Source organism: Pseudophryne corroboree, chromosome 6 (genome assembly GCF_028390025.1).
Source record: "Pseudophryne corroboree isolate aPseCor3 chromosome 6, aPseCor3.hap2, whole genome shotgun sequence".
In the NCBI taxonomy this organism is placed as follows: domain Eukaryota; kingdom Metazoa; phylum Chordata; class Amphibia; order Anura; family Myobatrachidae; genus Pseudophryne; species Pseudophryne corroboree.
The window spans coordinates 259,901,847-259,915,099 of NC_086449.1; the positions used below are offsets into that span (position 1 = coordinate 259,901,847).

Consider the following 13,253-nt stretch of genomic DNA (forward strand, 5'->3'; position numbering starts at 1 on the left):
GAAGAGCCCGAGGCTGGTTATGCTTTGGAGGGGGAACCCCACGCCATTTTTTCCCGGGATTTTACCATTCCATCTATAAAAAAAATAAAATAAAAAAATATCATTTTTAAAAATATATAAATAATATTTGTGCCTCCAAAAAAGACAAACCAAGTACCTAATCCCTTCTAATGTAAATAGATCTGATATTACCAAGAAAAAAACCCACAAAAAAAACATGTTTTACATTTTTTTTATTGGTTTCACCCTCCAAAGTGTGGCGGATTGAAAATGACGAATTTGCTGTCTAAAAGCACTGTTGTCGAATTACCAAACTTAAATTGAATACACTTTGGTCGAATTGCAGCACTTGTATCATTGCAGAAAAGTCAAATTTGCAAAAAGTCGAATTTCAAAAAGTTGAATTTTGAAAAGTTGAATTTTGAAAGTCCGTTTTTTTGACGGAAAGTACTGAATTGCATTGACAAATTTTTTTTTTTTTGGCGAAAATGTCCCGAAATTCGACAATTTCGGGAATTCGACCGCAATTGCATATACCCCTTAAGCTTTAGAATTATCTGTGTTATGAAGGTAATCAAACACCCACTGTCATTAATGGTGGGCTGTGTATTTCACAGCGACATTTGAAAATAGGCTCCCCACAACCAGATATTGAGACAAATAGCTAGATGCAAGTTATACATAACCAACAGACGTAGAACACTGTGTTTAATTTAAATATCTTATTGTCACTAGGGAGATAACTATGAAATGTGTCAAAACTGAACCTGAAACATGATATGACTTTCATCCAAGACCAAAGAACACGAGTATGAGTAACAGTAAATATAAACGAAACCTTTGTTCCATTATTATACTTTACACAATTATTAAACATTAATTTCGGGGTACTTAAGTTCTACAAAAAATGGAACCCATTCATAATCACACTATAGATTGAGGTCCAAGCTTAAATATTCCAGCGTATTGAAAAAACTGAATGGTATTTACACAAGCGATTGCTTGGTGAACTCTAGGGGATACTTTATTATTATTGTTATTGATAAAGTTATTTCTATTTTTATTTGTATTGTATTAAAGTATCAAATATGAAGTATATCTGGAATTTTAGAACGTGCGAGCTCTGCCCCACGACAACACTAAGACCATTGCTAATATGGTATTATGACACTGTAACTTTATGCACCTATCTGTTGGCTCCAACTAATTGCTCCACCACTGACTCTGAACGCTTGTATGATTTGAGTGTTTTCTCTGGACAGAAGACAACCCCCCACCCCCCTCCCTTTTTATTTTTCTCGCATACTTTTGTTGATTATGTATGTGTCTTATTTGATCAGGGTAGTTTATATATTATTGTTCCTTTTCTAATTGGATGTAATGTTGTGCCTTTCTTGTTCTTACTAATATTTACATATCTGTCATTTGTGGAATGTACTGCTTTTACCCTGTATCATTTTGAAAAATCAATAAGAATAATTTACACAAAAAAAACCATATCTCAGCTATGTCATGGTCTCATTAATAAATGCACATATTGATTTATATCTAAAACTTTTTTCTTTCTTTTTTTGTATAATTAGGACAATGAGGTGACAATTACGTGTACATTTGAGGGCACCATTTCCTATGTCAAAACTTTGCTTAGTCATAGCCATGTGAGTGAATTTAGAATTTAAGTAAATTTACAACCAAATGGTTGAACCAAACAAAATCTCTCTGTAAGAAATGATTAAGTCAAAGTTCCAACTTTGATTGAAATGTGGCATGACCTAAAGCAAGAAAATCCTGACAAAGATCACCAAATGACCAATATGCTGCAGCAGTTACTTTAAATAGGAGTTGGGCAAAATACCTTCCAGCTGATGGGTAGAGTTGAACAACCAGTGAGGTCATGGATGTTAAGGAGGTGCTACCAGTTTCTAAACTTAAATATTTACATGCTTTTACCAAAAGACGAAAATATTGTATCAGCTGTTAAACAAAAAGACATGAAAATTTACATTTTCTTATACTAAAGTGTTACCAAGTTCCGCTCTTCACACTACGTGGCTACTGCATCTAGTATATTATAGCTGATGTTCAACTTTTTGGGGCATGGGAGAATCACTTGTCCATTCACATGAGCACACTGGACAAAGATGTTGGAAACAATGGGGGCCATTCCGAGTTGATCGCAAGCTGAAAATGTTCGCTGCGTAGCGATGATGCAAAAAAAAAGGAACTTCTGCACATGCGTCTGCGGCACAATGCACACGCGCGACATAGTTTCACAACGACCGATGTAGTTTCACACAAGGTCTAGCAAAGCTTTTTTGTTGCACTACTGGCCGCAGAGTGATTGACAGGAAGAGGGCGTTTTTGGGTGTCAACTGACCGTTTTCAGGGAGTGTTCGAAAAAACGCATGTGTGCCAGGAAAAACGCAGGCGTGGCTGGGCGTACGCAGGGCGTGTTCGTGACGTCAAAACAGGAACTGAACAGTCTGAAGTGATCGCAAGCGCTGAGTAGATCTGGAGGTGCTCTAAACCTGCACAATTTTTTTTTTGTAGCCGCTCTGCGATCCTTTCGTTCGCACTTCTGCTAAGCTGAAATACACTCCCAGAGGGCGGCGGCTTAGCGTCTGCATGGCTGCTAAAAACTGCTAGCGAGCGATCAACTCGGGATGACCCCCAAAGACCAAACATAAGGCTGAGGTACATTGAGTACAGTAAGATAGCAAATGGGCAATGCGAAAGGGTTGGAAAATAATGATAAACTTGTAGCACTTGCAGAAATATCTTTGTGGCGTGTGTATACCTGGTTGGGAGAAATTGCAAGTGTTTGTATCAAGTAGCACTATCAAGAGCAGCATCTAAATATGCCAAATGATATGAGTTAACACTTCTTTACAAGAGAAGAAAGAAAACAAGGGATAAGAACGGACACGAGAGATAATGGGAAAAGATGAGACATCTTGGTAGAAGTATAAAAAATAAAGTAGCCTCCAAAGAAGGAAAGACGTGAGAGAAGTAGAGGCAGTGTAAGATTCAGAAGATGACGTTAATTGGACACAGTAAGGCTATACCACTTACAAAAGACAAGAGAAACTTCATGACGTGCAGAGGCGGAACTACCATTGGTGCAGAAGGTGCATTGCACCAAGGCCCCTGGTGAGTGAGGGGGCAACTGCTGTCCAGACCAGCAATGAGTTTTCCCCTGGGCCACCGCATGGCCATTTTGAACAAAGTCAGACGACTGGCTCAGCAAAGGGAGCAGGGTGGGCGCCACTGTCTGAGGAACCTGCCTCTTACCTCAGGGAGGCGGGATTGACCTTGTGTGTGCAGACACATCAGTTTGACACCTGAGCTGGACTGAGTGGGGAGCCCAGCTGCTGGTCACCGCTGATGATTGCAGATGCGTACTGCATCTAATTCAGAGCTGTGAATTCTTACTGAATCACAGCTGTCTATGAATTAAAGGAAGCTCACGGCTGGTGTAATTAGTGCGGTCAGAGCCTGCTTGGTCGTTTGCTGAACTGAGGATATCACAGAGGGTGGGACCCATTCTCACAGACAGGGCAGTGTCCGCTGTGTTACCACTGTTGGAAATAATGTGTGTGTAGGTGTTGATATTGCAATGTTATATAGACACACACCAGTGCATGACTCATACTATGACCAGCTCAGTTACTTAACCAGTAATGCTGGCTTATAGATAGATAGCAGGTACAGCCATACCCACTGATACATGTACACTGGTGATGGAGCGAAGATGGAGCGTATCAGGGTTTCATACAGCTCACCAGACGAAGAGTGTATACTACAAACGGGTAGCTGTGCAGGGATGCTGGAACAGCTTTATGGCAGATTTTAACCAGGTCTCTCATAGGACCTAAGTAGGAGACTTCTGTCTTCCACCATGTCACTAAATAGTCTTATACAGTAAATAAATAATTGATAGGGCATAAGGTGCCCTTGGAGGACAGAAAGACTAGAGTCTGTGCAGTAGCACACTTCTTTCAACACCCACCCCTACCAAGGTACATCCCACCTGGTCTCCACACAGCATAGGACTGCGTGCAGGACTGTGAGATTGTACTCCTGTCACCCTCTCCCTGACACTCTGTGCCTCTCATTGCTTCTCCCTGTCACCCACTGGCATGTGGCATATTAATTTGGGGTGGATCAGAGGAGGGGAGCCCAAAGTATATTTGTGCACCTGGGCCCACCACTCACAAGCTCTACCACTGATGACGTGACACGTGGAGAAACACTCTAAGATGCAGTAGAAAGAGAGTGTATGATGAAAAGGAGACTAGTACATAAAGCTTTCTGAAACAGTTGAAAATTATGTAAAAGAGGAATACATTGGGTAATATTGGAAGACATTGAAAAAAGTGTGGTAGAAGAAAAAAAAAATAAGAATTTACTTACCGATAATTCTATTTCTCATAGTCCGTAGTGGATGCTGGGGACTCCGTAAGGACCATGGGGAATAGCGGCTCCGCAGGAGACTGGGCACAAAGTAAAAAGCTTTAGGACTACCTGGTGTGCACTGGCTCCTCCCCCTATGACCCTCCTCCAAGCCTCAGTTAGGATACTGTGCCCGGACGAGCGTACACAATAAGGAAGGATTTTGAATCCCGGGTAAGACTCAAACCAGCCACACCAATCACACCGTACAACTTGTGATCTGAACCCAGTTAACAGCATGATAACAAAGGAGCCTCTGAAAAGATGGCTCACAACAATAATAACCCGATTTTTGTAACAATAACTATGTACAAGTATTGCAGACAATCCGCACTTGGGATGGGCGCCCAGCATCCACTACGGACTATGAGAAATAGAATTATCGGTAAGTAAATTCTTATTTTCTCTAACGTCCTAAGTGGATGCTGGGGACTCCGTAAGGACCATGGGGATTATACCAAAGCTCCCAAACGGGCGGGAGAGTGCGGATGACTCTGCAGCACCGAATGAGAGAACTCCAGGTCCTCCTCAGCCAGGGTATCAAATTTGTAGAATTTAGCAAACGTGTTTGCCCCTGACCAAGTAGCTGCTCGGCAAAGTTGTAAAGCCGAGACCCCTCGGGCAGCCGCCCAAGATGAGCCCACTTTCCGTGTGGAATGGGCTTTTACAGATTTTGGCTGTGGCAGGCCTGCCATAGAATGTGCAAGCTGAATTGTACTACAAATCCAACGAGCAATCGTCTGCTTAGAAGCAGGAGCACCCAGCTTGTTGGGTGCATACAGGATAAACAGCGAGTCAGATTTTCTGACTCCAGCCGTCCTGGAAACATATATTTTCAGGGCCCTGACTACGTCTAGCAACTTGGAATCCTCCAAGTCCCTAGTAGCCGCAGGCACCACAATAGGCTGGTTTAAGTGAAATGCTGAAACCACCTTAGGAAGAAATTGAGGCCGAGTCCTCAATTCTGCCCTATCCGTATGAAAAATTAGGTAAGGGCTTTTATAGGATAAAGCCGCCAATTCTGATACACGCCTGGCTGAAGCCAGGGCTAACATCATTACCACTTTCCATGTGAGATATTTTAAGTCCACAGTGGTGAGTGGTTCAAACCAATGTGATTTTAGGAATCCCAAAACTACATTGAGATCCCAAGGTGCCACTGGAGGCACAAAAGGAGGCTGTATATGCAGTACCCCCTTGACAAACGTCTGAACTTCAGGAACTGAAGCTAGTTCTTTTTGGAAGAATATTGACAGGGCCGAAATTTGAACCTTAATGGACCCTAATTTTAGGCCCATAGACAGTCCTGTTTGCAGGAAATGCAGGAAACGACCCAGTTGAAATTCCTCTGTAGGGGCCTTCCTGGCCTCACACCACGCAACATATTTACGCCAAATACGGTGATAATGTTGCACAGTTACATCCTTCCTGGCTTTGATCAGGGTAGGGATGACTTCATCCGGAATGCCTTTTTCTTTCAGGATCCGGCGTTCAACCGCCATGCCGTCAAACGCAGCCGCGGTAAGTCTTGAAACAGCAGAAAAAAAGGCAGCTTGGCGCTAATTGCTAAATAGATAGTGTGTGCATAAATTACTAAAAAAGAACACTCTTGGTTTAGAAAGCAGCTGTTAAAAAGGGAAAGTACACTACCCTCTAACTGAAACAACCAAACAACAAAAATTAACAGCGCTAATCTAAAGCATATGTGTACTTTTATTATAGAAAATTTAAAAACAATTTATACATATAAATACCATAATCCTAGGTACCGATTACTTCTACAAGCATGGAATGATCAGCATAATTAATACTGTACACTTTTACAGAGAATAGGTGAAAATTTAAACCATCAAATAGTTAATCATATCTCATGAGTGTAATCACTCTATCTTGACAGTCTCTTCCAGCAGTGATAGAGTAACTTGATATAGATCAATCAGTTAGTAGCAGATGTCAGTAGCTTTACCAATTTCCACTGGGACAGATTTAGCAGTGGGTTCCACAATTCAATTTGAGCAGTAATGAATTAGTGCTTATCACATTGAGCTATCAGACATCAATGAGAATGTCCGTACAGCTATTGCATACAACCTGCCTTTAGAGGTTAAACTTTAACCCTTATGGTCCGATGTATTGGTGTCTCCCGACTCCTGGTGCATGAATGTCCATTAGTGTGGGTCTTATCCGGAGTATCCAAACACGGATCCAATTTAGAGCAGGTAGAGTGGGCTTATGCAGCTTGAGTACCGGTACCGGATGCTGGAGCAGGTCCTTTCTTAGAGGTAGAGGCCACGGGTCTTCCGTGAGCATCTCTTGAAGTTCCGGGTACCAAGTCCTTTTTGGCCAATCCGGAGCCACGAGTATAGTCTTTACTCCTCTCCTTCTTATGATTCTCAATACTTTGGGTATGAGAGGCAGAGGAGGGAACACATACACTGATCGGTACACCCACGGTGTTACCAGAGCGTCCACAGCTATTGCCTGAGGGTCCCTTGACCTGGCGCAATATCTGTCCAGTTTTTTGTTGAGGCGGGACGCCATCATGTCCACCTTTGGTTTTTCCCAACGGTTCACAATCATGTGGAAGACTTCTGGGTGAAGTCCCCACTCCCCCGGGTGGAGATCGTGTCTGCTGAGGAAGTCTGCTTCCCAGTTGTCCACTCCCGGAATGAACACTGCTGACAGTGCTATCACATGATTTTCCGCCCAGCGAAGAATCCTTGCAACTTCCGTCATTGCCCTCCTGCTTCTTGTGCCGCCCTGTCTGTTTACGTGGGCGACTGCCGTGATGTTGTCCGACTGGATCAACACCGACTGACCCTGAAGCAGAGGCCTTGCCTGACTTAGGGCATTGTAAATGGCCCTTAGTTCCAGGATATTTATGTGAAGTGACGTTTCCATGCTTGACCACAAGCCCTGGAAATTTCTTCCCTGTGTGACTGCTCCCCAGCCTCTCAGGCTGGCATCCGTGGTCACCAGGACCCAATCCTGAATGCCGAATCTGCGGCCCTCTAGGAGATGAGCACTCTGTAACCACCACAGGAGAGATACCCTTGTCCTTGGAGACAGGGTTATCCGCTGATGCATTTGAAGATGCGATCCGGACCATTTGTCCAGCAGATCCCACTGAAAAGTTCTTGCGTGGAATCTGCCGAATGGAATCGCTTCGTAAGAAGCCACCATCTTTCCCAGGACCTTTGTGCATTGATGCACTGACACCTGGCCTGGTCTTAGGAGGTTCCTGACTAGGTCGGATAACTCCCTGGCTTTCTCCTCCGGGAGAAACACCTTTTTCTGTACTGTGTCCAGAATCATCCCTAGGAACAGCAGACGTGTCGTCGGAATCAGCTGCGATTTTGGAATATTTAGAATCCAACCGTGCTGTGTCGTAGTACTATTTGAGATAGTGCTACTCCGACCTCTAACTGTTCTCTGGACCTTGCTCTTATCAGGAGATCGTCCAAGTAAGGGATAATTAAGACGCCTTTTCTTCGAAGAAGAATCATCATTTCGGCCATTACCTTGGTAAAGACCCGGGGTGCCGTGGACAATCCAAACGGCAGCGTCTGAAACTGATAATGACAGTTCTGTACCACAAACCTGAGGTACCCTTGGTGAGAAGGGCAAATTGGGACATGGAGGTAAGCATCCTTGATGTCCAGAGACACCATATAGTCCCCTTCTTCCAGGTTCGCTATCACTGCTCTGAGTGACTCCATCTTGAACTTGAACCTTCTTATGTAAGTGTTCAAGGATTTCAGATTTAAAATGGGTCTCACCGAGCCGTCCGGCTTCGGTACCACAAACAGCGTGGAATAATACCCCTTTCCCTGTTGTAGGAGGGGTACCTTGATTATCACCTGCTGGGAATACAGCTTGTGAATGGCTTCCAATATCGCCTCCCTGTCGGGGGGAGACGTTGGTAAAGCAGACTTCAGGAACCGGCGAGGGGGAGACGTCTCGAATTCCAATTTGTACCCCTGAGATACTACCTGCAGGATCCAGGGGTCCACTTGCGAGTGAGCCCACTGCGCGCTGAAAATCTTGAGACGGGCCCCCACCGTGCCTGAGTCCGCTTGTAAGGCCCCAGCGTCATGCTGAGGACTTGGCAGAAGCGGGGGAGGGCTTCTGTTCGTGGGAAGAGGCTGTCTGCTGCAGTCTTTTTCCCCTTCCTCTGCCCCGGGGCAGATATGAGTGGCCTTTTGCCCGCTTGCCCTTATGGGGACGAAAGGACTGAGCCTGAAAAGACGGTATCTTTTTCTGCTGCGAGGTGACTTGGGGTAGAAAGGTAGATTTCCCGGCCGTTGCCGTGGTCACCAAGTCCGATAGACCGACCCCAAATAACTCCTCCCCTTTATACGGCAATACTTCCATATGCCGTTTGGAATCCGCATCCCCTGACCACTGTCGCGTCCATAATCCTCTTCTGGCAGAAATGGACATCGCACTTACTCTTGATGCCAGAGTGCAAATATCCCTCTGTGCATCTCGCATATATAGAAACGCATCTTTTAAACGCTCTATAGTCAATAATATATTGTCCCTGTCCAGGGTATCAATATTTTCAGTCAGGGAATCCGACCAAGCCACCCCAGCACTGCACATCCAGGCTGAGGCGATTGCTGGTCGCAGTATAATACCAGTATGTGTGTATATACTTCTTAGGACATTTTCCAGCTTCCTATCAGCTGGTTCCTTGAGGGCGGCCGTATCAGGAGACGGTAACGCCACTTGTTTTGATAAGCGTGTGAGCGCCTTATCCACCCTAGGGGGTGTTTCCCAGCGCGCCCTAACCTCTGGCGGGAAAGGGTATAATGCCAATAATTTTTTAGAAATTAGCAGTTTTTTATCGGGGGAAACCCACGCTTCATCACACACCTCATTTAATTCATCTGATTCAGGAAAAACTACGGGTAGTTTTTTCACACCCCACATAATACCCTTTTTTGTGGTACTTGTAGTATCAGAAATGTTCAAAACCTCCTTCATTGCCGTGATCATGTAACGTGTAGCCCTACTGGAAAATACGTTTGTTTCTTCACCGTCGACACTGGAGTCAGTGTCCGTGTCTGTATCGACCTGATGTAACGGGCGCTTTAGAGCCCCTGACGGTGTTTGAGACGCCTGTTTTAACTGATTATCCGGCTGTCTCATGTCGTCAACAGACTTTTGTAAAGTGCTGACACTATCACGTAATTCTTTCCATAAGATCATCCAGTCAGGTGTCGACTCCCTAGAGGGTGACATCACTAACACAGGCAATTGCTCCGCCACCACACCATTTTCCTCCTCATACATGTCGACACAACGTACCGACACACCGCACACACACAGGGAATGCTCTGATAGAGGACAGGACCCCACTAGCCCTTTGGGGAGACAGAGGGAGAGTTTGCCAGCACACACCAGAGCGCTATATATATATACAGGGATAACCTTATATAAGTGTTTTTCCCTAATATAGCTGCTGTATATCTTTATATGCCAATTTTATGCCCCCCCTCTCTTGTTTTACCCTGTTTCTGTAGTGCAGGACTGCAGGGGAGAGTCAGGGAGCCTTCCTCCAACGGAGCTGTGAGGAAAAAATGGCGCCAGTGTGCTGAGGAGATAGGCTCCGCCCCCTTTTCGGCGGCCTTTCTCCCGCTTTTTTATTGTAATTTAGGCAGGGGTTAAATACATCCATATAGCCCAGGAGCTATATGTGATGTATTTTTAGCCAAAAAAAGGTATTTCTATTGCGTCTCAGGGCGCCCCCCCCCCAGCGCCCTGCACCCTCAGTGACCGGAGTGTGAAGTGTGCTGAGAGCAATGGCGCACAGCTGCGGTGCTGTGCGCTACCTTAATGAAGACAGGACGTCTTCTGCCGCCGATTTTCCGGACTCTTCAGTCTTCTGGCTCTGTAAGGGGGACGGCGGCGCGGCTCCGGGACCCATCCATGGCTGGGCCTGTGATCGTCCCTCTGGAGCTAATGTCCAGTAGCCTAAGAAGCCCAATCCACTCTGCACGCAGGTGAGTTCGCTTCTTCTCCCCTTAGTCCCTCGATGCAGTGAGCCTGTTGCCAGCAGGTCTCACTGAAAGTAAAAAACCTACTTTAAACTTTTTCTCTAAGCAGCTCAGGAGAGCCACCTAGATTGCACCCTTCTCGTTCGGGCACAAAATCTTAACTGAGGCTTGGAGGAGGGTCATAGGGGGAGGAGCCAGTGCACACCAGGTAGTCCTAAAGCTTTTTACTTTGTGCCCAGTCTCCTGCGGAGCCGCTATTCCCCATGGTCCTTACGGAGTCCCCAGCATCCACTTAGGACGTTAGAGAAATTAGATTATGTAGACACAGTATGACAAACGAGATAGCCTATGGGTAGAGGTCACATGGATGGTGAGGAAAAGTGTCAGGAAGACAGTTTTATGGGAGACAGAGAGACGTGATGGTTACAAATGTGGGCAAAAACAGTGGTTTGACTGTAAAAACTCAACCCAAGAAAATTTTCCATAATTAATCGATTCATAAATGCTCTTTTAATAGCATTCTGATTTTCTTAGTTTTCATATTTCTAAATGTCAAATTAAGTAAAGGGGTTAAACATTCTTCTTTAAAACATTTTAAAATCAATAGTGACACAAGAACATTAAAAAAAAAAAAAAAAAAAAAAAAAAAATTTTTTTTTTTTTTACTCACCTAACACTTCTGCAGTGGCCATAATGTCACAGGTATACATTGCAGCCATTAGTCTCTGGGGTTTTACTTGGAAAGCAGAACGGCAAGCTTCCTTCATTGTAGCAATTAGCTGTCCGGAGAATGGTCCATAACAGTCTGTAAGCAGCAATTCCCCTTTACGTTTGCTAGATTTCTCTTGAACTTTTGTGCTATCCTGTCTTTGTTGTAAAACTTCTTTTGCTTCTGAAACATCATCACTTGATTCAGGAATTGTATTTGTTTTATCTTGCTCTGTAACATTTTCTGCAGAGTCTTGCCTTTCCAGTATCACAGACTTGGACACATCGAGTTTCTCCACTATGAAACAAACGCCCATCATCGGTTCCTCACACATGGGTCCAGCAAGCGTCACAAGCTGAAACCCACTAACGATGCTGTTCTCTACATTACGATATTTACTGGTTTTGGATACTTTATCAAGGCACTGCCAAACAGACAACCTTTCATAGCCTTCAATTCGATTTAACAGGATATTTGGCCCATAACGCCTTGGGCCGAATGACCAGATTTGTTCCACAGCATTACGCCACCTTCTGCCCTGTAAGTGTTGTTCAAGATTACTTTTCAATTCATGAAGCTGGCTGATGGTTGTCTCATTGACATTAATAGTATTGCTACCTTCACTCAGAGCCAAGTTAATTTGTTCCATAGTTCTAATTAAATCACTGTTTTTCTCCAGAAGCTGAGTGACCTCTTCAGGAAGTGGCATGGCTCTGACGCTAAGTGTCGCCAATTTATTTGGCGTGGTTACAGTTACCAGGCCATCTGGATCAATCTGTACTCCCTCTTGGGACTTACTTTGCTCTTCCTTAACCTGGTGTATAACAGCCACTTTTTGTTGTTTTCCAATATCTTCGTTCACCATGTCAACTTTAGGTGGTCTTATTATGGTCTCTCGAAAGGGGATAATGGGATCGGATGTACTCACCTGAATCTTTGCAAACCTAAGTAAGAGGATAATTAAAAAAAAATACTATAAGATAAAACAACTTATTAAAACGGACACTGTAGCATCTTCAAAATCAGTATTTTGTAGTGTATCTATTATATAGGTCTTCTTGCATTATGATACAGTATATTGTTATTGTTACATTGTAGCATTGCTGGCATTATAACAATTCACAAATGCTATAATTCTTAGATTAAGGGTAAAACTGCTGGTGTCCTCTCTTAGTGATATCATTTACCCCTTCATTTCTGTCTCTCAGCAATACTTTGTCTCCTCTTCATTTCAGCCCCATCTTAAACTTTCATCATCGTTGATTAACCATGCGAGCATTTAGTTTTATTTTGTTTCTGATTTCCTCTTTTTATATGTCTGTCCTAAAACTAAAATCACAGTGTAACATCCCAACACCTGTCATGCTCAAAATGCTGAATGGACACTGACCAGCCATTTACTCTATAATAAATCATTGAGAGATCTAGAGCGCTCAAATTTCAAAACCTCTCCTACTGCCTCCAGCAGATGTATTAATGATGGACTTTATAGCCATGAATTGCACATAACAGATGGCAGCAGACCAAGACACTGGACTCCGACAGATAATCTACTAGGTGTGAGAGAGGATCACACTGCAATTCTCGCTCTGGGTAGGGTTATTTAACTACTTCACAAGGCATTTACACCTTTAACCAACTGGTTTTACTCCAACATATTAGTCACTTTCACTTTTCAGTACAGTATTTTCCCTTATTGTGGGTTCTAAAACCATCAAAGAATCTTTGAATATACTGTATGTCTAGCATGCTGTAAAAAACCTAAGGGAAGAGAAGGAATGACTGGATAACTACAGTTGTACAATTGTTACTTTTCACTACAACTCCTGTAGTTAAAGTTTTAATCCTAAACCTGGCTGAGGTAGCAGGGATTTTCCACGGTGCAAGTAAACAGGGTAATTACTGGGCAGTGACTAAAAGGAGAGATGTGTCCCATATAGTGGAGCAATGTGAAGCACGATGTAGCTGTTTCTTACCAAGTGAACAGTTAATATGCTTTCTAATGTGCAGGGAAACAAAAAACCCATGCTGAAGAACATTAACAGGACGCAACACGGATGTCTAAGTATAGAAGGCAGGCTGCAGAACAG

General features: G+C 43.8%; 1 protein-coding gene across 1 annotated transcript in view; it reads right to left on the reverse strand.

Annotated features, from left to right (window-relative positions):
• The window catches only part of EFL1 (elongation factor like GTPase 1), a 651,720-nt gene that overhangs the window by 91,744 nt on the left and 546,723 nt on the right, over positions 1-13,253 (reverse strand). The window contains exon 18 of the mRNA XM_063925942.1: positions 11,125-12,107. Coding sequence (XP_063782012.1) covers positions 11,125-12,107 — 983 coding nt within the window. The remainder of the gene's footprint in view (positions 1-11,124; positions 12,108-13,253) is intronic.